At 39.2% G+C, this 26,592-nt stretch overlaps 4 protein-coding genes across 6 annotated transcripts in view; all 4 read right to left on the minus strand.

Annotated features, from left to right (window-relative positions):
- LOC139953736 (uncharacterized) overlaps positions 1-26,493 on the minus strand; it is a 32,562-nt gene extending 6,069 nt beyond the window's left edge. Inside the window, exons 1-4 of one of the 2 annotated variants that reach the window (XM_071953272.1) lie at positions 25,190-26,493; positions 22,043-22,260; positions 21,507-21,695; positions 19,587-20,478 (exon numbers count right to left, since the gene is read on the minus strand). In XM_071953272.1, the coding sequence (XP_071809373.1) occupies positions 19,598-20,478; positions 21,507-21,695; positions 22,043-22,260; positions 25,190-25,224 (1,323 nt within the window). In that variant the 5' untranslated portion in view covers positions 25,225-26,493 and the 3' untranslated portion in view covers positions 19,587-19,597. Of the gene's footprint in view, positions 1-17,538; positions 20,479-21,506; positions 21,696-22,042; positions 22,261-25,189 lie in introns of those variants that run through there. The other variant, XM_071953271.1, reaches the window with a different exon arrangement.
- Positions 809-5,291, minus strand: LOC139953737 (uncharacterized). The gene is made up of 4 exons (XM_071953273.1): positions 5,120-5,291; positions 3,204-3,335; positions 2,734-2,958; positions 809-1,816 (listed from the first exon to the last, which is right to left on the minus strand). The coding sequence occupies exons 1-4, from the start codon at positions 5,175-5,177 to the stop codon at positions 948-950; spliced, it is 1,284 nt and encodes a 427-aa protein (XP_071809374.1). The 5' UTR covers positions 5,178-5,291; the 3' UTR covers positions 809-947.
- On the minus strand, positions 5,624-11,523 carry LOC139953742 (uncharacterized). Its single transcript, XM_071953278.1, has 3 exons — positions 10,766-11,523; positions 10,248-10,379; positions 5,624-9,154 (listed from the first exon to the last, which is right to left on the minus strand). The coding sequence occupies exons 1-3, from the start codon at positions 10,821-10,823 to the stop codon at positions 8,295-8,297; spliced, it is 1,050 nt and encodes a 349-aa protein (XP_071809379.1). The 5' UTR covers positions 10,824-11,523; the 3' UTR covers positions 5,624-8,294.
- On the minus strand, positions 13,803-17,342 carry LOC139953741 (uncharacterized). Of its 2 annotated transcripts, XM_071953276.1 has the most exons (3): positions 16,471-17,342; positions 15,952-16,083; positions 13,805-14,855 (listed from the first exon to the last, which is right to left on the minus strand). In XM_071953276.1, exons 1-3 carry the CDS (start codon positions 16,538-16,540, stop codon positions 13,966-13,968), a joined length of 1,092 nt encoding a protein of 363 aa, XP_071809377.1. In that variant the 5' UTR covers positions 16,541-17,342; the 3' UTR covers positions 13,805-13,965. The 2 variants fall into 2 exon arrangements, with proteins under 2 accessions (XP_071809378.1, XP_071809377.1); XM_071953277.1 differs by lacking the exon at positions 15,952-16,083 and having other exon boundaries at positions 13,803-14,855.
- Positions 26,494-26,592: the final 99 nt, after the last annotated feature.

The following is a 26,592-nucleotide window of genomic DNA, read 5'->3' on the forward strand; positions in this document are numbered from 1 at the left end:
TTTTTAGATTGTGAAACACTGGTTATTGTAAAGCTTTACTCGAGTGTGCAAATATTATTAATAATTGCTAGTTATTAATAATAATAACAATTTAAATTTGTAAAGCTATCTATCTAAGACTAAACTTATTCTGAGGCGCCTAAAAACTAAACAAAAAACAATTAAAATTCCAAAATATTTTCTATTTAAAATGTGTAAATTTCTCTGATCTCTATATTCATCTATTTGTTTGTCATTGTATGTCGAGCTAAATTATGAGAGTTGATGTCACTGGCAACCTCGGAACACAAGGTGGCAGCAGACTTTCTGGGTAATTTCTCATTGATTATGTAACTCAAGGCTTGCATGATTTTATGAGAGCGAAAGGAAACATTGCAAACTCACACAAGGGGATATAACCACTTAGCTGGCAAAAGGCAATCTCTATCATACAAACATCGATTTTTAACATCTGTGATTATAAACTGGCCAAAAAAATTTGTGATTCAGAAACAAGTTGACAATACTTATTATAGCTATTGTGAAATCAGCAGTTAGCTGGCTAGGATTCGAACCCACAACCTTGTAGTTACAGGAAATTTATCTTGGACATTTGAAATATCAGTGCATTTTATCAAATTTTGTGAATGCCCCCTCACAGGCCCCGTACTTCACACAGAGGCAACGAAGGCGATTGCCTCCATGCCCCCTGGTCATTGCCTTGGTGCCCTTGAAATGCTCCAGTAGAAGTTAACAATTTGCTCTATAGGGTGCCCTTTACCAAGGAGAAAATGCCTTGGTGCCCTTGCCCTTTCAAAAACCAAGCAAACAGGTCTAATAATAACAATAAAAATAATAATAATAAGACTTGTAATGCGCACGTATCCACCCTGCTGGATGTTCAAGGTGCAGGTCTGCCCTAGAGCAGATCACTTCACTAATATTAATTCTTCATTCTGCAGACTCATTTATCCCCCCCACTTTTCATAAACTTGTACTTCTTTGGAATCAAAGAAGGCCAGTTCATCATCACCCCTGATGAAAACTATGCCTAGAATTCCTGGCCATTCATCGATGATACGGCGTTGGAGGTGACCATCCGACGCTGAAAACTGAAGTATGGCGCTTGCCTCCTCTTCTATAGACCCCGCACATTTGGTTAAAACATACACGGACGTTTTGCTGGAGTACAAACCAGTCGTCACAATATTATCATCTGTTGGACATTTTATGTCATAGTCACCCCGTGTGCCGTTGGTGTACCTCTCGATGGTGCCCCCTTCGATGTCATACACCTCGCCCCTCTTAATCCTAGTCCCGGATAAAACATATAAAATGCCACCCTCGCAAGCGCTGATACATTTCGGTGAGTCTTTAACTGCAAACGCTGCCTTGAACGACCCATCCACGCTATAAGAATAAATCACATTCTTAACTATGTCGGCAACATAAGCGGTTCCCTCATCGTCCACATCCATATCGCTTATCTCTCCAGGGGTTTGACTGCTGCAACCTTGGATCTCAACCTTATTCCCACTGCTGTTGTCACGCCATGAAATCTTGCCGCTCGTTTTTGCCACGAGAACTTCCCCAGTTTGCCTTTTCGATGCTGCCATGGCAACATATTTACTCAATACTTGGTGCCTCTTTTCATTTATGGATTTCTCGGTATATTCTTTTGACATGACTCGAATTCCTTCACCGTCTAGCATCACCAAATCACCGTTACCTGCAACCGTCATCAATCTTAAGCAGGAGAAGTTGCCTTCCGACCGCGATTTCTTCTTCTTTCCTCCTTTTTGAATCACGTTCTTTCGTTTGTAATCTTTACAGCTCCCTGTTGGAGGGAATCAAACAAGCGACCTGTCATGAGTGAGCAAACTCTAAAAACTAAAAAGTCATAGTTGACCTGGATTAAGGATCCCAGGCCCTGGGGACCTGACTCATTTAAGGGTCAGGTTGACCCAGAATTTAGTCAAAACTTGGGTTTATGACTCTCTGTTGGAGCGAATCAAACAAGCGACCTGTCATGAGCTAGAATAACTCTCAAGTCAGAGTTGATCTGGAGTAAAAATCAACTATTTTCTAAAAGTTGTCTTCCTATGGTGGCTTACATGGATGTTTATGGGTGTGTTCAATTAGCTTCCCTGGGTTGACCCCGCGGGGCTCACCCGGTGAGCCCCTGACAAGAGCTTATCGAACGATCACACACGCCCTCTCGTGGTAACATCATGCACCTCGGGTCATCCCAAAGTGACCCACTCCATAAGCTGGGCACTTGGGCTGACCCGGGTGAGCCCCTGGAATGACGTCAAAGCTATTTGAACGCAAATTTAAACAGGTATTTACTCTCTGGTAATTTCAAATCTCAAAGGTCCAATGAAGATGTCCTCCATATAATAACTTTTAACCGTGATCTTAATTTTATGGATGTTACAAATGCCTGAATCCAACTTCGAAGGGTCTGCCTGTTTAGTTTCTGCCACTAAAAAGGACAAAAAAGTTTAACTGTAAAAACTTCAGCAGTGTTCTCAATGGATAATATTTTGGGTAACTTAACCAGGACGCTGAAAAGATATTTTTTTCAGCTATGCTTTGTTGCACTTCATGCTATCTTTCAGTTTTGAAATGCAGTAATTTTCAGGTCGAGGCAGTGGACAATTTTGGTGATAATTTACTCAAAATAATTATCAGCATAAAACCTCAGCATAAAATAATTATCAGCATAAAATACAATCTTTTAAAGTAAATTACCGCTGTTGATTGGACCTTGGCCATTGATGGGAGTCGTCTCTTCAGGGCTGGTATGAGGAAGACGTGGAGATGTAGTCCGCTCGAAACATACCCAATACACACAACATGATAGAATTGCTATGGGCAGTATGCACACCAGACACACAGGGACTACAACAGCCCAAATCCTCATTTCTATAATTTTCCAAACCCACTTCGAAGGGTCTGCCTGTTTAGTTTCTGCCACTAAAAAGAAAATAAAGAAAAGTTTTACTGTAAAAACTTCAGCAACTTAACCAGGACGCTGAAAAGATAGTTTTTTCAGCTATGCTTTGTTGCACTTCATGCTATCTTTCAGTTTTGAAATGCAGTAATTTTCAGGTCGAGGCAGTGGACAATTTTGGTGATAAGTTACTCAAAATAATTATCAGCATAAAACCTCAGCATAAAATAATTATCAGCATAAAATACAATCTTTTAAAGTAACTTACCGCTGTTGATTGGACCTTGGCCATTGATGGGAGTCGTCTCTTTAGGGCTGGTATGAGGCAGATGTGGAGATGTAGTCCGCTCGAAACATACCCAATACACACATGATAGAATTGCTATGAGCAGTATCCACACTAGACACACAGGGAATACAACAACCCAAATCCTCATTTCTATAATTTTTTAAACCAACTTCGAAGGGTCTGCCTGTTTAGTTTCTGCCACTAAACAGAAAAAAAGAGAAAAGTTTTACTGTAAAAACTTCAGCAGTGTTCGCACTGGAAAATATTTTGGGTAACTTAACCAGGACGCTGAAAAGATATTTGTTCAGCTATGCTTTGTTGCACTTCATGCTATCTTTCAGTTTTGAAATGCAGTAATTTTCAGGTCGAGGCAGTGGACAATTTTGGTGATAATTTACTCAAAATAATTATCAACATAAAACCTCACTTGGTAACGAGTAATGGGGAGAGGCTGATAGTATAAACCATTGTGAAAATTGGCTCCCTCTGAAGTAATGTAGTTTTCGAGAAAGAAGTAATCTTCCCAGATTTGATTTCGAGACCTTAGATTTAGAATTTGAGGTCTCGAAATCAAGCATCTGAAAGCACACAACTTCGGTTGACAAGGGTTTTATTGCTTTCATTATTATCTCCCAACTTCGACGACCGAATGAGCTCAAATTTTCATAGGTGTGTTATTGTATGCATATGTTAAGATACACCAACTGCGAAGGCTGGTGTTCGCACCGTATATTTTGGGTAACTTAACCATGACGCTTAAAATATATTTTTCAGCTTTGTTTTGATGCACTCAGTTTTTAAATAATATAGTAATTTTCAGGTTGGACTTTTTACTTTTGTTTATAATGAATCTACACTCAACTGTAGATTATGTTACGATAGATTCGTCAAAGTTTAAAAGATAATAAGTCTGGGTTAAAAACTGCTAACCAGGACACATGGAAATTGGAACAATGTGTATCTTTGAGTTCTACCCAGTTGTCTTGGACCCCTTCCCAGCCATATCACCCAAACAGAGAAGCAAAGAAACAACTCAAAATATTTAAAGAGAGGAACCAATTTTAAACAAACTAAAATCGGTTTATCTATATTCAGGTGATTTTTGAACTATCTATGGTCTATATATGTATATATATGTTTCTTATCTTTTTTCCAATGAGTACATATCCCTCTTGAGGAGTATAGTTGTACTTGGGAGCAAATTGCTTTGTCACGGGGAATAAAAGTATCAACAAAATGTCATGCAAACTGAACTCGAGGTGCAAGTAAAAATATGTCTCTTTGGGTATCACTATTTCGTTTCGCCACTCTTGTCTATAATTTTTATCGAAGGACAAAATGTTGTTGTTTGCCGTGACATAAAGAATCGGTGAAAACCAACGGTTTAATGTTATCAATATTTTGAAAAATAGTTCGAAATACGAGGACTGTTTTTTGACCGACCGTCACATTTTTAAAGAAAACAGGCCCATTCGGCCGGGCTTTTTTCAAGATGATTTTGCGTTGTTTTTTTGTCGGTGTGGTAAAGTCTAACAAAAACCACAGTTTTTTTTAAAACAAAATGTTGTTCTGGGATCGTTACAAATGTATAATTGTTTTGCGTAGTAAAAAAAAAAGAGACCTCTTAAAGACAGTGGACACTATTGGTAATTGTCGAAGACCAGTCTTCTCACTTGGTGTATCTCAACATATGCATAAAATAACAAACCTGTGAAAATTTGAGCTCAATTGGTCGTCGAAGTTGCGAGAAAATAATGAAAGAAAAAACACCCTTGTCACATGAGTACAGCGCCCCAGTTACTGGGTCTACATCAAACTATTACTAATTATGGTTATGAAATCTACGCCCAGCTTCTAAAAATTAAAGTATTAGTTTATAAAAATATTTTATTTACCGTGTTGTGTGACCCATTTTAGCCATCGTAGTACACCGTAGATCAAGTGTCGGAACATTACCTTCCAGAATTGGTGGGCTTTATGCCGTCGTCTGTTAGAGATTCAAACGTCTTTTTCTGATGTGCAACAAAATAACAGTGTACCTGCTTCTCTGTCGACAATTGGTACATACATGTACATTTACATGTACAGTGTACTTACTACATGTAATAGTACTCTGTACATTGGCGTGGCAAGTGCAATGTTCACATTTCCCCCGACACGTAGGATTATTTATAATAATAATAATAATAATAATAATAATAATAATAAGACTTGTAATGCGCACATATCCACCCTGCTGGGTGTTCAAGGCGCAGCACCGAACTTTGACATTTAACACTCATAATAATATTTCAACAATGTTACATTACAATCACCATGTTTACAAAAGAGCACCCGACGTTTTGCACACAGAACACAAAAATGGAAGAAAGCATACTGATTGCTTTTATCAACTTTTGATATGAAGACTAAAAAAGGGGGAACATCTCAAAGGCACACTGGACACCTTTGGTAATTGTCAAAGACCAGTCTTCTCACTTGGTTTATCCGTAGAGGAAGGAAGAAAAGGAGCTCGAACGAAGGCACTTCAAAAGTCGAACCTGCGGTGGTACCGTAGTCTTGAAGTCAAGACGGTAATTGTTAAGCGCGGTGTGTAGTTACAGCGCGGTGTAGCTGCGGGGACGAAACACACACCCTCGATCCCAGTATGTGTGTGTGAGTCAGTCGCAATTAGCTGCCTCGCGCTACTTACGACTGTTGCATGTGTAACATCGCACTGTGACTGTTGCATGAAAGGCAGACAAATAGGCAGCGCCTAACGACTTGTCATCAAGTCTAGTGGTACCGCGGTCGTTTAAACGACACCTCGTGATCACCCACATACCTTACACAAACAATGGGCGACCTGCTGTGTGTGAGTTTGCGCGTGCGCACTTGGTTCTTCACCAAACTATGGCGTCGTATGTCGTATGGATATAATAAAGGAAAAACTACTTTTTGAGACGCGATAACATTTTTGGACGCTACCGGACACTTAAACGTTGAACACAATTGAACCAACCAAACTCATTTAGAGATTATCGCTGCATGGTTTTATTTTTTACCGCAAACCTTATTTCTACATTGAATATTATAAGAAAGTATGCATGTCACGTAAAAATAAGTCTGACTAAAAATATACCATGGTCCCTTTTTCCGCAAAGAAAATACAGAGTCATAGTGAGTGTGGTTTTCATTATTCAAAGAACTTTTTTACTGCAAATAAAGCTAAAAAGAATCACACCAGAGTTCTTGTTTTCTAATTCTAATTCTGTTCATTGACCTCGTTGTGCTATTCTTTACATTTCTCCTTATATTACAATATATTCATGTGTACATTTAAAACTTGCTTAAAATAATAAAGACGAAATTTTTACTTTCAAAATCCTATTTTTTTTCTTCCTAGATTTCACAGGAGTTTTTTCCCAAAACCAAATGAAAAACATGAAGTAAGAACCATTGGAAGGACCTTGTTTATAATTCAGAGTGCTTCGGCCAAACTTGCAAAATGTTTCAAAGAATCAAATGAGAACAATGATACAATCAATCAAATATGTACATGACAGTTAATTTCATCTCTGATGTTATAGACTCTCGGCAAAACCCTAAATATTTGACTCCCAATGGCCGACCGTGTTAGTCGACTATAGGTAAAAGGAAAACCGTGCATTTCGAGGCATGTTTGTGTGAATCATTGTTTCTGCCCAAATGCATTTTATAACAAACGGTTACAGAACGTTTTTTAAAGACCAACTCGACCGATCCACGGCAACGTGTTCCTTTAACATCATTCCTATTCTTAGAAATATATATTTTGTTTTATGAGAAAAAAATGCTCTATATTGTAACAAATCTGAAATTGGTTCATAGGGTCAATGTTTGACCTCCTAGGGTCAATGTTTGACCTTATTATTGTTTTAATGCATTATAGTAAAAGCTGAGAAGTTTCAGGTCTTGCCATATCAGGCCTGATAGTTCACAGAGGCAGCAAAGGCAATTGCCTCAATGCCCCCTGGTCATCGCCTTAGTGCCCTTGAAATGCTCAAGCAGCAACTTACAATTTCCTCGTAGGGTGCCCTTTCAAGGAGAAAATGCCTTGTATTGGTTCCCTTGCCCTTTCAAAAACGAAGTATTCATACCTGCATTATTATTCTTTTAGATTGTGAAACACTGGTTATTGTAAAGCTTTACTCGAGTGTGCAAATATTATTAATAATTGCTAGTTATTAATAATAATAACAATTTAAATTTGTAAAGCTATCTATCTAAGACTAAACTTATTCTGAGGCGCCTAAAAACTAAACAAAAAAACAATTAAAATTCCAATATATTTTCTATTTAAAATGTGTAAATTTCTCTGATCTCTATATTCATCTATTTGTTTGTCATTGTATGTCGAGCTAAATTATGAGAGTTGATGTCACTGGCAACCTCGGAACACAAGGTGGCAGCAGACTCTCTGGGTAATTTCTCATTGATTATGTAACTCAAGGCTTGCATGATTTTATGAGAGCGAAAGGAAACATTGCAAACTCACACAAGGGGATATAACCACTCAGCTGGCAAAAGGCAATCTCTATCATACAAACATCGATTTTTAACATCTGTGATTATAAACTGGCCAAAAAAAATTTGTGATTCAGAAACAAGATGACAATACTTATTATAGCTATTGTGAAATCAGCAGTTAGCTGGCTAGGATTCGAACCCACAACCTTGTAGTTACAGAAAATTTATCTTGGACATTTGAGATATCAGTGCGTTTTATCAAATTTTGTGAATGCCCCCTCACAGGCCCGGTACTTCACACAGAGGCAACGAGGGCGATTGCCTCCATGCCCACTGGTTATTGCTTTGGTGCCCTTGAAATGCTCCAGTAGAAGAGAAAATGCCTTGGTGCCCTTGCCCTTCCAAAAAACAAGCAAACAGGTCTAATAATAATAATAATAATAATAATAATCAGACTTGTAATGCGCACGTATCCACCCTGCTGGGTGGTCAAGGTACAAGGTCTGCCCTGGAGCAGATCACTTCATTAATATTAATTCTTCATTCTGCAGACTCATTTATCTTCCCCCTCTTCTTCGATTTCTATGTTTCATAAACTTTTACTTGTTTGGAATCAAAGAAGGCCAGTTCATCATCACCCCTGATGAAAACTATGCCTAGAATTCCTGGCCAGTCATCGATGATACGGCGTTGGAGGTGACCATCCAACGCTGAAAACTGAAGTATGGCGCTTGCTTCAGCTTTATCAGACCCCGCACTTTTGGTTAAAACATACACGGACGTTTTGCTCGAGTACAAACCAGTCGTCACAATATTATCATCTGTTGGACATTTTATGTCATAGTCACCCAGTGTGCCGTTGGTGTACCTCTTGATGGTGCCCCCTTCGATGTCATACCCCTCGCCCCTCTTAATCCTAGTCCCGGATAAAACATATAAAATGCCACCCTCGCAAGCGCTGATACATTTCGGTGAGTCTTTAACTGCAAACGCTGACTTGAACGACCCATCCACGCTATAAGAATAAATCACATTCTTAACTATGCCAGCAACGTATATGACTCCCTCATCATCCACATCCATATCGCTTATCTCTCCAGGGGGTTGACTGCTGCAACCTTGGATCTCAACCTCATTCCAACTGCTGTTGTCACGCCATGAAATCTTGCCGCTCTTTTCTGCCACGAGAACTTCCCCAGTTTGTCTTTTCGATGCTGCCATGGCAACATATGTACTCAATACATGGTGCCACTTTTCATTTGTAGATTTCTCGGTATATTCTTTTGACATGACTCGAATTCCTTCACCGTCTAGCATCACCAAATCACCATTACCTGCAACCGTCATCAATCTTAAGCAGGAGAAGTTGTCTTCCGACCGCGATGTCTTCTTCTTTCCTCCTTTCTGAATCACATACTTTCGTTTGTAATCTTTACAGCTCCCTGTTGGAGGGAATCAAACAAGCGACCTGTCATGAGCGAGCAAACTCTAAAACTAAAAAGTCATAATTGACCTGGATTAAGGATCCCAGGCCCTGTAGACCTGACTCATATAAGTCATGTTGACCAAGAATTTAGTCAAAACATGAGTTTATGACCCTCTGTTGAAGGGAATCAAACAAGCGACCTGTCATGTGCGAGCGAACTCTAAAATCTCCGAAGTCAGAAATTGACCCAGATTAAGAATCCCAGGCCCTGGAGACCTGACTCATTTAAGGGTCAGGTTGACCACGAAATTAATCAAAACGTTGGTTTATGACTCTCTTTTGGAGGGAATCAAACAAGCGACCTGTCATGAGCGAGCGAACTCTAAAAACTCCCAAGTTATAATTGACCCGGATTAAAGATCCCAGGCCATAAAGTCATTCCAGGCCCTGCGGACCTAGAAACTAGTCAAAACGTGTAAAAACTCCAAAGTCAGATTTGACCTGGATTCAAATTCATAAATTTTCTAAAAAGGTTTGCTTCCCATGATGGCCTGCAGGAAGCCTGCCCCCTAGCTTCCAACTCACAACCTTTCGGCCTAAAATACACAAACCCTCCCAAAAAGATCTATGTGTATAACCCAGGCCATTGATGTACATAGCCTAGCTGCCACTCGATAAATGATGGCTGTACAAACCTATGTGAATGACAAAACGACCTCGATCAAAATAGCAAAAGTAGACACTCACTGTACAAGCCTATGTGAATGTCAAATGTCCAATGAAATAGCAAAGTAGACATTCACTGTACAAACCTATGTGAATGTCAAATGTCCAATAACCGATGTGCAAGGTAGACATTCACTGTACAAACCTATGTGAATGTCCAGTGTCCAATATCGATGTGTAAGGTATACATTCACTGTACAAACCTATTAGAACGTCCAATGTCCAATAATCGATGTGCAAGGTAGACATTCACTCTACAAACCTATTAGAATGTCAAATGTCCAATATCGATGTACATAGACATTCACTGTACAAACCTATGTGAATGTCCAATGTCCAATAAAATGTAAATAAAACAAATACAATCTTTTGAAGTAAATTACCGCTGTTGATTGGACCTTGGCCATCGATGGGAGTCGTCTCTTTAGGGCTGGTATGAGGCAGATGTGGAGATGTAGTCCGCTTGAAACATACCCAATACACACATGATAGAATTGCTTTGGGCAGTATCCACACTAGACACACAGGGAATACAACAACCCAAATCATCATTTCTATAATTTTTTAAACCAACTTCGAAGGGTCTGCCTGTTTAGTTTCTGCCACTTAAAAGTAAAAAAAAGAGACCTCTTAAAGACAGTGGACACTATTGGTAATTGTCGAAGACCAGTCTTCTCACTTGGTGTATCTCAACATATGCATAAAATAACAAACCTGTAAAAATTTGAGCTCAATTGGTCGTCGAAGTTGCGAGATAATATTGAAAGAAAAAACACCCTTGTCACATGAGTACAGCGCCCCAGTTACTGGGTCTACATCAAACTATTAATAATTATGGTTATGAAATCTACGCCCAGCTTCTAAAAATTAAAGTATTAGTTTATAAAAATATTTTATTTACCGTGTTGTCTGACCCATTTTAGCCATCGTAGTACACCGTAGATCAAGTGTCGGAACATTACCTTCCAGAATTGGTGGGCTTTATGCCGTCGTCTGTTAGAGATTCAAACGTCTTTTTCTGATGTGCAACAAAATAACATGGTACCTGCTTTTCTGTCGACAATTGGTACATACATGTACATTTACATGTACAGTGTACTTACTACATGTAATAGTACTTTGTACATTGGCGTGGCAAGTACAATGTTCACATATAGAACCCGGAATTCCCCGACACGTAGGATTATTTATGTGCGCAGCACCGAACTTTGACATTTAACACTCATAATAATATTTCAACAATGTTACATTACAATCACCATTTTTACAAAAGAGCACCCGACGTTTTGCACACAGAACACAAAAATGGAAGAAAGCATACTGATTGCTTTTATCAACTTTTGATATGAAGACTACACAGGGGGCACATCTCAAAAGGCACATGGACACCTTTGGTAACTGTCAAAGACCAGTCTTCTCACTTGGTTTATCCGTAGAGGAAGGAAGAAAAGGAGCTCGAACGAAGGCACTTCAAAAGTCGAACCTGCGGTGGTACCGTAGTCTTGAAGTCAAGACGGTAATTGTTAAGCGCGGTGTGTAGTTACAGCGCGGTGTAGCTGCGGGGACGAAACACACACCCTCGATCCCAGTATGTGTGTGTGAGTCAGTCGCAATTAGCTGCCTCGCGCTACTTACGAGTGTTGCATGTGTAACATCGCACTGTGACTGTTGCATGAAAGGCAGACAAATAGGCAGCGCCTAACGACTTGTCATCAAGTCTAGTGGTACCGCGGTCGTTTAAACGACACCTCGTGATCACCCACATACCTTACACAAACAATGGGCGACCTGCTGTGTGTGAGTTTGCGCGTGCGCACTTGGTTTTTCACCAAACTATGGCGTCGTATGTCGTATGGATATAATAAAGGAAAAACTACTTTTTGAGACGCGATAACATTTTTGGACGCTACAGGACACTTAAACGTTGAACACAATTGAACCAACCAAACTCATTTAGAGATTATCGCTGCATGGTTTTATTTTTTACCGCAAACCTTATTTCTACATAAGAAAGTATGCATGTCACGTAAAAATAAGTCTGACTAAAAATACACCATGGTCCCCTTTTCCGCAAAGAAAATACAGAGTCATAGTGAGTGTGGTTTTCGTTACAAAGAACTTTTTTACTGCAAGTAAAGCTCAAAAGAATCATTCCAGAGTTCTTTTTTTCTAATTCTAATTCTGTTCATTGACCTCGTTGTGCTATTCTTTACATTTCTCCTTATATTACAAAATATTCATGTGTACATTTAAAACTTGCTTAAAATAATAAAGACGAAATTTTTACTTTCAAAATCTTTTTTTTCTTCCTAGATTTCACAGGAGTTTTTTCCCAAAACCAAATGAAAAACATGAAGTAAGAACCATTGGAAGGACCTTGTTTATAATTCAGAGTGCTTCGGCCAAACTTGCAAAATGTTTCAAAGAATCAAATGAGAACAATGATACAATCAATCAAATATGTACATGACAGTTAATTTCATCTCTGATGTTATAGACTCTCGGCAAAACCCTAAATATTTGACTCCCAATGGCCGACCGTGTTAGTCGACTATAGGTAAAAGGAAAACCGTGCATTTCGATGCATGTTTGTGTGAATCATTGTATCTACCCAAATGCATTTTATAACAAACGGTTACAGAACGCTTTTTAAAGACCAACTCGACCGATTCAAGGCAACGTGTTCCTTTAACATCATTCCTATTCTTAGAAATATATTTTGTTTATGGTCAATGTTTGACCTCCTAGGGTCAATGTTTGACCTTATTATTGTTTTAATGCATTATAGTAAAAGCTGAGAAGTTTCAGGTCTTGCCTCATCAGGCCTGATAGTTCACAGAGGCAGCAAAGGCAATTGCCTCAATGCCCCCTGGTCATCGCCTTAGTGCCCTTGAAATGCTCAAGCAGCAACTTACAATTTCCTCGTAGGGTGCCCTTTCAAGGAGAAAATGCCTTGTATTGGTGCCCTTGCCCTTTCAAAAACGAAGTATTCATACCTGCATTATTAATTTTTTAGATTGTGAAACACTGGTTATTGTAAAGCTTTACTCGAGTGTGCAAATATTATTAATAATTGCTAGTTATTAATAATAATAACAATTTAAATTTGTAAAGCTATCTATCTAAGACTAAACTTATTCTGAGGCGCCTAAAAACTAAACAAAAAACAATTAAAATTCCAATATATTTTCTATTTAAAACGTGTAAATTTCTCTGATCTCTATATTCATCTATTTGTTTGTCATTGTATGTCGAGCTAAATTATGAGAGTTGATGTCACTGGCAACCTCGGAACACAAGGTGGCAGCAGACTCTCTGGGTAATTTCTCATTGATTATGTAACTCAAGGCTTGCATGATTTTATGAGAGCGAAAGGAAACATTGCAAACTCACACAAGGGGATATAACCACTCATCTGGCAAAAGGCAATCTCTATCATACAAACATCGATTTTTAACATCTGTGATTATAAACTGGCCAAAAAAAAATTGTGATTCAGAAACAAGATGACAATACTTATTATAGCTATTGTGAAATCAGCAGTTAGCTGGCTAGGATTCGAACCCACAACCTTGTAGTTACAGGAAATTTATCTTGGACATTTGAAATATCAGTGCATTTTATAAAATTTTGTGAATACCCCCTCACAGGCCCGGTACTTCACACAGAGGCAACGAAGGCTTTTGCCTCCATGCCCACTGGTTATTGCCTTGGTGCCCTTGAAATGCTCTAGTAGAAGAGAAAATGCCTTGGTGCCCCTGCCCTTTCAAAAACCAAGCAAACAGGTCTAATAATAATAATAATAATAATAATAATAATAATAATAATAATAATAATAATAATAATAATAATAATAATAATAATAATAATAATAATAATAATAATAATAATAATAATAATAATAATAATAATAATAATAATAATAATAATAATAATAATAATAATAATAATAATAATAATAATAATAATAATAATAATAATAATAATAATAATAATAATAAGACTTGTAATGCGCACGTATCCACCCTGCTGGGTGGTCAAGGTACAGGGTCTGCCCTAGAGCAGATCACTTCATTAATATTAATTCTTCATTCTGCAGACTCATTTATCTTTCCCCCACTTCTTCGATTTCTGTGTTTCATAAACTTTTACTTCTTTGGAATCAAAGAAGGCCAGTTCATCATCACCCCTGATGAAAACTATGCCTAGAATTCCTGGCCAGTCATCGATGATACGGCGTTGGAGGTGACCATCCAACGCTGAAAACTGAAGTATGGCGCTTGCTTCAGCTTTATCAGACCCCGCACTTTTGGTTAAAACATACACGGACGTTTTGCTCGAGTACAAACCAGTCGTCACAATATTATCATCTGTTGGACATTTTATGTCATAGTCACCCCGTGTGCCGTTGGTGTACCTCTCGATGGTGCCCCCTTCGATGTCATACCCCTCGTCCCTCTTAATCCTAGTCCCGGATAAAACATATAAAATGCCACCCTCGCAAGCGCTGATACATTTCGGTGAGTCTTTAACTGCAAACGCTGACTTGAACGACCCATCCACGCTATAAGAATAAATCACATTCTTAACTATGCCAGCAACGTATATGACTCCCTCGTCATCCACATCCATATCGCTTATCTCTCCAGGGGGTTGACTGCTGCAACCTTGGATCTCAACCTCATTCCAACTGCTGTTGTCACGCCATGAAATCTTGCCGCTCTTTTCTGCCACGAGAACTTCCCCAGTTTGTCTTTTCGATGCTGCCATGGCAACATATGTACTCAATACATGGTGCCACTTTTCATTTGTAGATTTCTCGGTATATTCTTTTGACATGACTCGAATTCCTTCACCGTCTAGCATCACCAAATCACCATTACCTGCAACCGTCATCAATCTTAAGCAGGAGAAGTTGTCTTCCGACCGCGATGTCTTCTTCTTTCCTCCTTTCTGAATCACATACTTTCGTTTGTAATCTTTACAGCTCCCTGTTGGAGGGAATCAAACAAGCGACCTGTCATGAGCGAGCAAACTCTAAAACTAAAAAGTCATAATTGACCTGGATTAAGGATCCCAGGCCCTGTAGACCTGACTCATATAAGTCATGTTGACCAAGAATTTAGTCAAAACATGAGTTTATGACCCTCTGTTGAAGGGAATCAAACAAGCGACCTGTCATGTGCGAGCGAACTCTAAAATCTCCGAAGTCAGAAATTGACCCAGATTAAGAATCCCAGGCCCTGGAGACCTGACTCATTTAAGGGTCAGGTTGACCACGAAATTAATCAAAACGTTGGTTTATGACTCTCTTTTGGAGGGAATCAGACAAGCGACCTGTCATGAGCGAGCGAACTCTAAAAACTCCCAAGTTATAATTGACCCGGATTAAAGATCCCAGGCCATAAAGTCATTCCAGGCCCTGCGGACCTAGAAACTAGTCAAAACGTGTAAAAACTCCAAAGTCAGATTTGACCTGGATTCAAATTCTTAAATTTTCTAAATAAGTTTGCTTCCCATGATGGCCTGCAGGAAGCCTGCCCCCTAGCTTCCAACTCACAACCTTTCGGCCTAAAATACACAAACCCTCCCAAAAAGATCTATGTGTATAACCCAGGCCATTGATGTACATAGCCTAGCTGCCACTCGATAAATGATGGCTGTACAAACCTATGTGAATGACAAAACGACCTCGATCAAAATAGCAAAAATAGACACTCACTGTACAAGCCTATGTGAATGTCAAATGTCCAATATTGAAATAGCAAAGTAGACATTCACTGTACAAACCTATGTGAATGTCAAATGTCCAATAACCGATGTGCAAGGTAGACATTCACTGTACAAACCTATGTGAATGTCCAGTGTCCAATATCGATGTGCAAGGTATACATTCACTGTACAAACCTATTAGAACGTCCAATGTCCAATAATCGATGTGCAAGGTAGACATTCACTCTACAAACCTATTAGAATGTCAAATGTCCAATATCGATGTACATAGACATTCACTGTACAAACCTATGTGAATGTCCAATGTCCAATAAAATGTAAATAAAACAAATACAATCTTTTGAAGTAAATTACCGCTGTTGATTGGACCTTGGCCATCGATGGGAGTCGTCTCTTTAGGGCTGGTATGAGGAAGACGTGGAGATGTAGTCCGCTTGAAACATACCCAATACACACATGATAGAATTGCTTTGGGCAGTATCCACACTAGACACACAGGGAATACAACAACCCAAATCATCATTTCTATAATTTTTTAAACCAACTTCGAAGGGTCTGCCTGTTTAGTTTTTGCCACTTAAAAGTAAAAAAAAGAGACCTCTTAAAGACAGTGGACACTATTGGTAATTGTCGAAGACCAGTCTTCTCACTTGGTGTATCTCAACATATGCATAAAATAACAAACCTGTAAAAATTTGAGCTCAATTGGTCGTCGAAGTTGCGAGATAATATTGAAAGAAAAAACACCCTTGTCACATGAGTACAGCGCCCCAGTTACTGGGTCTACATCAAACTATTACTAATTATGGTTACGAAATCTACGCCCAGCTTCTAAAAATTAAAGTATTAGTTCATAACAATATTTTTATTTACCGTGTTGTGTGACCCATTTTGGCCATCGTAATACACCGTAGATCCAGTGTCGGGTCCTACTAACGAACATTACCTTCCAGAATTGGTGGGCTTTATGCCGTCGTTGGTTAGAGATTCAAACGTCTTTTTCTGATGTGCAACAAAATAACATGGTACCTGCTTTTCTGTCGACAATTGGTACATACATGTACACTTACATGTACAGTGTACTTACTACATGTAATAGTACTCTGTACATTGGCGTGGCAAGTGCAATGTTCACATTTCCACCGACACGTAGGATTATTTATGTGCGCAGCACCGAACTTTGACATTTAACACTCATAGTAATATTTAAACAATGTTATATTTATTACAATCACCATGTTTACAAAAGAGCACCCGACGTTTTGCACACAGAACACACAAATGGAAGAAAGCATACTGATTGCTTTTATCAACTTTTGATATGAAGACTACACAGGGGGCACATCTCAAAGGCACATGGACACCTTTGGTAACTGTCAAAGACCAGTCTTCTCACTTGGTTTATCCGTAGAGGAAGGAAGAAAAGGAGCTCGAACGAAGGCACTTCAAAAGTCGAACCTGCGGTGGTACCGTAGTCTTGAAGTCAAGACGGTAATTGTTAAGCGCGGTGTGTAGTTACAGCGCGGTGTAGCTGCGGGGACGAAACACACACCCTCGATCCCAGTATGTGTGTGAGTCAGTCGCAATTAGCTGCCTCGCGCTACTTACGAGTGTTGCATGTGTAACATCGCACTGTGACTGTTGCATGAAAGGCAGACAAATAGGCAGCGCCTAACGACTTGTCATCAAGTCTAGTGGTACCGCGGTCGTTTAAACAACACCTCGTGATCACCCACATAACTTACACAAACAATAATGGGCGACCTGCTGCGTGTGAGTTTGCGCGTGCGCACTTGGTTCTTCACCAAACTATGGCGTCGTATGTCGTATGGATAAAATAAAGGAAAAACTACTTTTTGAGACGCGATAACATTTTTGGACGCTACAGGACACTTAAACGTTGAACACAATTGAACCAACCAAACTCATTTAGAGATTATCGCTACATGGTTTTATTTTTTACCGCAAACCTTATTTCTACATTGAATATTATAAGAAAGTATGCATGTCACGTAAAAATAAGTCTGACTAAAAATACACCATGGTCCCCTTTTCCGCAAAGAAAAAACAAAGTTATAGTGAGTGTGGTTTTCATTATTCAAAGAACTTTTTTACTGCAAATAAAGCTCAAAAGAATCACACCAGAGTTTTTTTTTTTTTCTAATTCTAATTCTGTTCATTGACCTCGTTATGCTATTCTTTACATGTCTCCTTATATTACAAAATATTCATGTGTACATTTAAAACTTGCTTAAAATAATAAAGACGAAATTTTTACTTTCAAAATCCTTTTTTTTCTTCCTAGATTTCACAGAAGTTTTTTCCCAAAACCAAATGAAAAATATGAAGTAAGAACCATTAAGAGAACCTCGTTTCAAATTCAGAGTGCTTCGGCCAAACTTGCAAAATGTTACAAAGAATCAAATGAGAACAATGATACAATCAATCAAATATGTACATGACAGTTAATTTCATCTCTGATGTTATAGACTCTCGGCAAAACCCTAAATATTTGACTCCCAATGGCCGACCGTGTTAGTCGACTATAGGTAAAAGGAAAACCGTGCATTTCGAGGCATGTTTGTGTGGATCATTGTATCTACCCAAATGCATTTTATAACAAACGGTTACAGAACGCTTTTCAAAGACCAACTCGACCGATCCAAGGCATTGTGTTCCTTTAACATCATTCCTATTCTTAGAAATATATTTTTTTTTATGAGAAAAAAATGCTCTATATTGTAACAAATCTGAAATTGGTTCATAGGGTCAATGTTTGACCTCCTAGGGTCAATGTTTGACCTTATTATTGTTTTAATGCATTATAGTAAAAGCTGAGAAGTTTCAGGTCTTGCCATATCAGGCCTGATAGTTCACAGAGGCAGCAAAGGCAATTGCCTCAATGCCCCCTGGTCATCGCCTTAGTGCCCTTGAAATGCTCAAGCAGCAACTTACAATTTCCTCGTAGGGTGCCCTTTACCAAGGAAAAAATGCCTTGTATTGGTGCCCTTGCCCTTTCAAAAACGAAGTATTCATACCTGCATTATTAATTTTTTAGATTGTGAAACACTGGTTATTGTAAAGCTTTACTCGAGTGTGCAAATATTATTAATAATTGCTAGTTATTAAAAATAACAACAATTTAAATTTGTAAAGCTATCTATCTAAGACTAAACTTATTCTGAGGCGCCTAAAAACTAAACAAAAAAACAATTAAAATTCCAATATATTTTCTATTTAAAATGTGTAAATTTCTCTGATCTCTATATTCATCTATTTGTTTGTCATTGTATGTCGAGCTAAATTATGAGAGTTGATGTCACTGGCAACCTCGGAACACAAGGTGGCAGCAGACTCTCTGAGTAATTTCTCATTGATTATTTAACTCAAGGCTTGCATGATTTTATGAGAGCGAAAGGAAACATTGCAAACTCACACAAGGGGATATAACCACTTAGCTGGCAAAAGGCAATCTCTATCATACAAACATCGATTTTTAACATCTGTGATTATAAACTGGCCAAAAAAAATTTGTGATTCAGAAACAAGATGACAATACTTATTATAGCTATTGTGAAATCAGCAGTTAGCTGGCTAGGATTCGAACCCACAACCTTGTAGTTACAGGAAATTTATCTTGGACATTTGAGATATCAGTGCATTTTATCAAATTTTGTGAATGCCCCCTCACAGGCCCGGTACTTCACACAGAGGCAACGAAGGCTATTGCCTCCATGCCCACTGGTCATTGCCTTGGTGCCCTTGAAATGCTCCAGTAGAAGTTTTCAATTTGCTCTATAGGGTGCCCTTTACCAAGGAGAACATGCCTTGGTGCCCGTGCCCTTTCAAAAACCAAGCAAACAGGTCTAATAATAACAATAAAAATAATAATAATAAGACTTGTAATGCGCACGTATCCACCCTGCTGGATGTTCAAGGTGCAGGTCTGCCCTAGAGCAGATCACTTCATTAACATTAATTCTTCATTCTGCAGACTCATTTATCTCCACCACTTCTTCGATTTCTGCTTTTCATAAACTTGTACTTCTTTGGAATCAAAGAAGGCCAGTTCATCATCACCCCTGATGAAAACTATGCCTAGAATTCCTGGCCATTCATCGATGATACGGCGTTGGAGGTGACCATCCGACGCTGAAAACTGAAGTATGGCGCTTGCTTCAGCTTTATCAGACCCCGCACTTTTGGCTAAAACATACACGGACGTTTTGCTGGAGTACAAACCAGTCGTCACAATATTATCATCTGTTGGACATTTTATGTCATAGTCACCCCGTGTGCCGTTGGTGTACCTCTTGATGGTGCCCCCTTCGATGTCATACACCTCGCCCCTCTTAATCCTAGTCCCGGATAAAACATATAAAATGCCATCATCGCAAGCGCTGATACATTTCGGTGAGTCTTTAACTGCAAACGCTGACTTGAACGACCCATCCACGCTATAAGAATAAATCACATTCTTAACTATGTCGGCAACATAAGTGGTTCCCATATCATCCACATCCATATCGCTTATCTCTCCAGGGGTTTGACTGCTGCAACCTTGGATCTCAACCTCATTCCCACTGATGTTGTCACGCCATGAAATCTTGCCGCTCTTTGTTGCCACGAGAACTTCCTCAGCTTTTCTTTTCGAGGTTGCCATGGCAACATATTCATTCAATACTTCTTGCCACTTTTCTTTTGTGGATTTCCCGGTATATTCTTTTGACATGACTCGAATTCCTTCACCGTCTAGCATCACCAAATCACCGTTACCTGCAACCGTCATCAATCTTAAGCAGGAGAAGTTGTCTTCCGACCGCGATTTCTTCTTTCCTCCTTTTTGAATCACGTTCTTTCGTTTGTAATCTTTATAGCTCCCTGTTGGAGGGAATCAAACAAGCGACCTGTCATGAGTGAGCAAACTCTAAAAACTAAAAAGTCATAGTTGACCTGGATTAAGGATCCCAGGCCCTGGGGACCTGACTCATTTAAGGGTCAGGTTGACCCAGAATTTAGTCAAAACTTGGGTTTATGACTCTCTGTTTAAGGGAATCAAACAAGCGACCTGTCATGAGCTAGCGAACTCTAAAAACTCCCAAGTCAGAAATCGACCCAGATTAAGGATCCCAGGCCCTGGGGACCTGACTCATTTAAGGGTCAGGTTGACCCAGAATTTAGTCAAAACTTGGGTTGATGACTCTCTGTTGGAGGGAATCAAACTAGCGACCTGTCATGAGCTAGAAAAACTCTCAAGTCAGAGTTGATCTGGAGTAAAATTCAACCATTTTCTAAAAAGTTGTCTTCCTATGGTGGCTTACATGGATGTTTATGGGTGTGTTCAATTAGCTTCCCTGGGTCGACCCCGCGGTGCTCACCCGATGAGCCCCTGACAAGAGCTTATCGAACGATCACACACGCCCTCTCGTGGTAACATCATGTACCTCGGGTCACCCCCAAGTGACCCACTCCACAAGCTGGGCACTGAGGGCTGACCCGGGTGAGCCCCTGGAATGACGCCAAAGCTATTTGAACGCACCGGGGTCGACCCAGGGAAGCTGAACGAAGGCACCCTATGAAGCCCGCCCCCTCGCTTCTGACTCCCAGCCTTTTGGCCTAAAATCCACCACCACCCCCCCCCCCCCAAAAAAAAAGAAACCAAGGCCATTGAGGTATGCAGCTGCCCCCTCGATAAAAGATAATGTCATGTTTTTTGTCTCAAGCCTATAAAGAAATATCATGAATTTTAAGGGGAAACATTTAAAGTGTGATAGACAGAAAAGGGACGGATTAAAATAATATCAAAGGGAATTTTGATCAAATGTGACTCTAAATAAAATATGAGTAAATAAAATAAATAAAATCTGGATAAAATTGCTCTAACAACTTTTTGTTAAAGTTATTATTACCGCTGTTGATTGGTTGGCCATGGTTGAGGGGAGTCGTCTCTTCATTGCTGGTAGAAAGGGGAGACTGATTCCCCTTCGTCAGCTTGAGATACGCGATAGCCAGACATAGAATGATTATGATCACCCCTAAACACGAAAGAACTACAATCAGAACCAAATTCGCAGATTCTTCCGGTTTAGTTTCCTCATCTAAAAATAAAAACAATTAAAAAATAATTATCGTAAAAAACTAAGACAAATTAAACAATTATTTACTCTCTGGTAATTTCTAATCTCAAAGGTCCAATGAAGATGTCCTCCATAATAACGTTTAACCGTGATCTTTATTTTATGGATGTTACAAATGCCTGAGTCCATCAAAATATTTTGTTACATGCCCATTTGAGTCTTTGTGCACATACTCACAGACTTTAGGTGTGCCCAGACACAAATCCCTATTTCTGACTTTGTCCCTTTTTCTGACTTTGCTTTATTGGCATGTATGCAACCATGGAGCAACCGCCTTTAAAATCTCCGGGTCTACTTCTTATACCAACCTGCTTTGGTCGTGGGCACGACCGGCTCGGGCGTGGTCACGACCGGCTCGGGCGTGGTCACGACCGGCTCGGGCGTGGTCACGCCCGCCTCGCGCGTACCCACGCCCGGCTCGCGCGTGCCCACGCCCGGCTCGCGCGTGGGCACCAATAATCCGGTAGATGTTCCATGCTGTGTGCTTATTACGGAGAAGATAAACAGTACCCCTGAAAAGACCAGCCTATGTGGAAGAAACAAAATTAGAAGACGGTCAGAGGCTCATTGATCGAAACGTCAAGCATAAACCGGTGTGGCGGTTTCAGTCTTCCGCCGTGTTCAGTTTCTCCAGGACTCAGTACGGCACTGTTAAACAATTGACTCCTTTCGCTTGCTGTGCGCATGCGTCGCATGACGTAATTTTACCGTATTTGGTCATTCGGAAAACTGAACACGGCGGAAAGATGAAGCCACCACACCGGCTCTCCTCAGAGCCACTACTATCACAAAATAAATGTTTACATGGTGTCATCACCGCAAATCTTACTTTTAAAACAAAATCAGCACAACTCATTTTTAATCGCCTTTTGTTACACTGTGCCCGGTAGAATACTGATAGATGACCCCCACAAAATCACTAGTTGGTTACTGAAGGGGAGGTATACGTTTGTTGGTAGCCACTCTTAAAATGGATGGCAATAACAACTTTTGGTTAGAAGCCTACGGCACCCTTCAATAGTAAAATCATTTTGAGGAAAATTGTTCACTTCGAAGCCATGTGGTTGTGTAAAACGATATCAGTTTAATGCCCCCCCCCCCCCAATTTTAAGTCATCATCTTTACGGGAAAATATTGACTCATATATAAAATGTGTTTTTCCACTGGCAACATCCCACAGTGATTACAGAGAATAAAATGCCTGATTTGGAAGACAGTGAATTACAAGATGAAAAAACCCATACACGAGGAAACTGAAACCGATATCGTGTATCTTTGAATTCTACCCAACCGTGTTGGACCCCTTCCCATGCCATATCACGCCAACAAGGAAAACAAAGAAACACGATAGCCAACTCGAAATTATTAAAGAGAGGAACCAAAATAAGCAAACTAAAATAAGGTAATATATTTTCACGTGATTTTTGAACTACCAATCTATCTTCCAATGAGTATACATCCTCCCAGAGGAGTATAGGAGTGTCGTACTTGGGTGCAAATTGCTTTGTCACAGAAACAAATATCAACAATTATTTTGACCCTCTCTATCCGTTGCCGAGACAGAGAGTGAACTGCAACAATGCTTACCGAAGCGTTATCGACCTACACGCCGGTTGTGATTGGTCCTTCAAATTGATAGAACCTTTAAAAACACGCATCATGATTAGTCCAGACCGTGCGTCTCCAAAACAAGGAGACAATGAGGCCTAGCGGACCGGATCACTTTTTGCCGTGGATAAATGAGTTTTTCTTCGATGCTCGAAATAAAACTTTCATGTCCTGCAAACTGAACTCGAAGTAAACAGATGTCTCTTTGGTTATCATTATTTTTTTTCGCCGCTCGATCTTGTCTATTTGTTTTTTTCCTATGGACAAAGTGTTGTTGTTTGCTGTGACATGAAGAATCGGTAAAAAAAACAAAAGTTTAATGTTATCAAGACTTTGAAAAATAGTTCGAAATACGAGCACTTTTTTTTTGACAATTTGGCCCCGAAAAACATCCTTAAACTTGTTTTCTAAATGGCCGCCCCCGTCCACCGTCACATATTTTTTCAAGAAAACCGGCCCATTCGGCCGGGCTTTTTTTCAAGATGATTTTGCGTGGTTTTTTTTTCTAACAAAAACCACAGTTTTTCAAAACAAAATTTTGTTCAGGGATCGATACAAATGTATATTTATTGTTTTGCGTACAAAAAAAGACCTCTTAAAAGGAGGCCGGCATGCGACCACATTTTGACGGCGAGCGCGCACTGTACTGTGTATGCTACGTTGTTTGATAGTAAGTTGGAGTGATATGCATAGATACCTCTCACACGAGAATGGGACTTGAATCAAGTCTAGCGGGGACGCTAAACATGTTTTATTTGCCTACCATTATAATGTATGCGTGCTTTTTGTTATGTTCAACTCCATAATAAATCCATAATCTGTCACGTAGGCCTGCACACTGTGTCTGCACTAAATAGCATTTCGCCAAGCCTAAAATTGTATTACAAAAATAAGGGAATGTACAATCAAATTATTTATCTAAACAAAAATAATTACAGAGGCTTGGATTTAAATATTCATCAAAATGTACTCTTCCCATTTATTTATTAACCTTTTAATTATTTTTATTAAATGCAATTGTTGACGCAAACCATTATTTTCTGTGGTTTGTGCGTGGCAAACGTATAGTCTTTTTAAGTTGAAAACAGAAATGGAAATATGCGGGCAGGGTTGTTGTTTTTCCATGCATCGTATACAAGAGAAGAAAGAAAAAAAAGAAAAAAAAGGAAAACAAAACGGTAATATAATATGTATCAACGGTTTCCCAGCTCTACCATCATCAAACGACAAAGAAATGTTAAAATATGGAAAGGTTTGCGGTAACACCATGTAATGACTATCTCTAAATGATTTGGGGTGGTTCTAAAAAGAACCGTTGGTTTGAAAACGGAGTTGAAGCCAACGGTTCTTTTCAGAACCACCCCAATTTAAAGAGATAATCATGACATGGTGTTACCGTAAACCTTTTTATATAGTATTTCTACCATGCATGCAAAGTTTCAAATCCTAAGAAATGTAAATTTGAGGCTTTTTAATTTTGACGTAAATCCAATTGGTTGCTAATTTTATGCCGGAAAAATTACCCCCAAAGGTTGAAATCTGAATTATTTTCTCACTTCCTTCAGTTTTGTATGCAACAAAAAACAACACCAACTCTAGACTATTCGGCAATCCGCTAAAACAATAGGCTAGCCACAAACAAGCCATATGGACACGATGATTAAAGATAGTGCTCACAACTCGTGACTCTTGCAAAATGCGCATAGTAACGGCAGAAAATGAACGAAAAAGGGAGTACAGCGCCCCAGTTACTGGGTCTACATCAAACTATTACTACTTATGGTTATGAAATCTACGCCCAGCTTCTAAAAATTAAAGTATTAGTTCATAAAAATATTGTTATTTACCATATTTTGGCCATCGTAATACACCGTAGATCCATGTCTGGTCCTTCGTGCGAACATTAGTTTATACCTTCCAAAATGGTGGGCTTATTATGCCGTCGTCTGTTAGAGTTTCAAAGGTCTTTTTCTGATGTACAACATCATAGCATTATACTTGCTTTTCTGTCGACAATGTATGTACAACATGGGCGAGGCAAGTGCGCAATGTTCATGTACTGTAGAACCCGGAATTCCCTGACACGCAGGTTAAATAAATGTGCGCAGCACCGAACTTTGACACACTCATAATAATAATAATTATTTCAACAGATGTGAAGGGTGACATTGACAATAACCATTACAAAACAGCACGACGTTTTGCACACAGACCACTTTAAAAAATGGAAGGAAGCATAAAGTTATGCGTATTTTTTAAAATATCGGTTGCACTGTCAAATTCTATCAACTTTTGATATGAAGACTATAAAAAGGTGGCACTACTCAACGGCACATGGACACCTTTCTTTGATAATATTGTCAAAGACCAGTCTTCTCACTTGGTTTATCCCTACACAATTTGTTACATGGTGTTATTTTTTACCGAAAACAGAATTTCTACATTGAATAATATTATAAGGAAGTATAATGTCACGTAAAAATGAGTCTGACTAACATTCACCATGGTACCTTCCGCAAAGAAAATACAAAGTCATAGTGAGTGTGGGTTTCATTATTCAAAGAATCTTTTTACTGCAAATAAAGCTCAAAAGAATCCTGGCATTGAGTGATCGGTTGTGGTGGTATTATTATAATAAATACAACATAGTCAGGCTATAGTATTGTGCCAAGTCGGCTCTGGGGCCAAAAGGGGAAACCCAGATTGTTGAATAACAATGAATGGTTGACGGTTCTTGGTTCTGTAACACGGAAACTAAAGCATTGCAATTTTTACAGCGAGTCGATGTGAGGTATCAGGCATTTGTGTAATGCTTTGATAATACTGTGTTCCTGAAGTTTGAATCTGAGAAGCGTTATCCGTGTAACGTTTCTCAGATTGTGTGTTCCTATTAATTAGGGATCGGATTATTCTACCTTCGTGCACACGTTTGTCAAAGAAGTTATGCATACACTAAGAAATCTGTGAAACTAAGGACTAAATTTGTTGTAAAAGACCAACGAAAGAAAAACACCCTTGTTTCATAACATAATGTGTGTGCTTTCCAGATGTCTATATAAAAAATAAACGGCTTCAGGCCTGAAGTAAATGAGTGAGAAATTACCTGTTTCTCAAAAACTACGTTACTTCAGAGGGAGTTGTTTCTCACAATACAATTTGTGATACTAAGCAGCTCTCCGTTGCTCATCAAGTAAGATTTTTATGCAATCATAATAATGTGTAATTACCAAACGTGTCCTGTGCCTTTAAA

Source organism: Asterias amurensis, chromosome 22 (genome assembly GCF_032118995.1).
Source record: "Asterias amurensis chromosome 22, ASM3211899v1".
In the NCBI taxonomy this organism is placed as follows: Eukaryota; Metazoa; Echinodermata; class Asteroidea; order Forcipulatida; family Asteriidae; genus Asterias; species Asterias amurensis.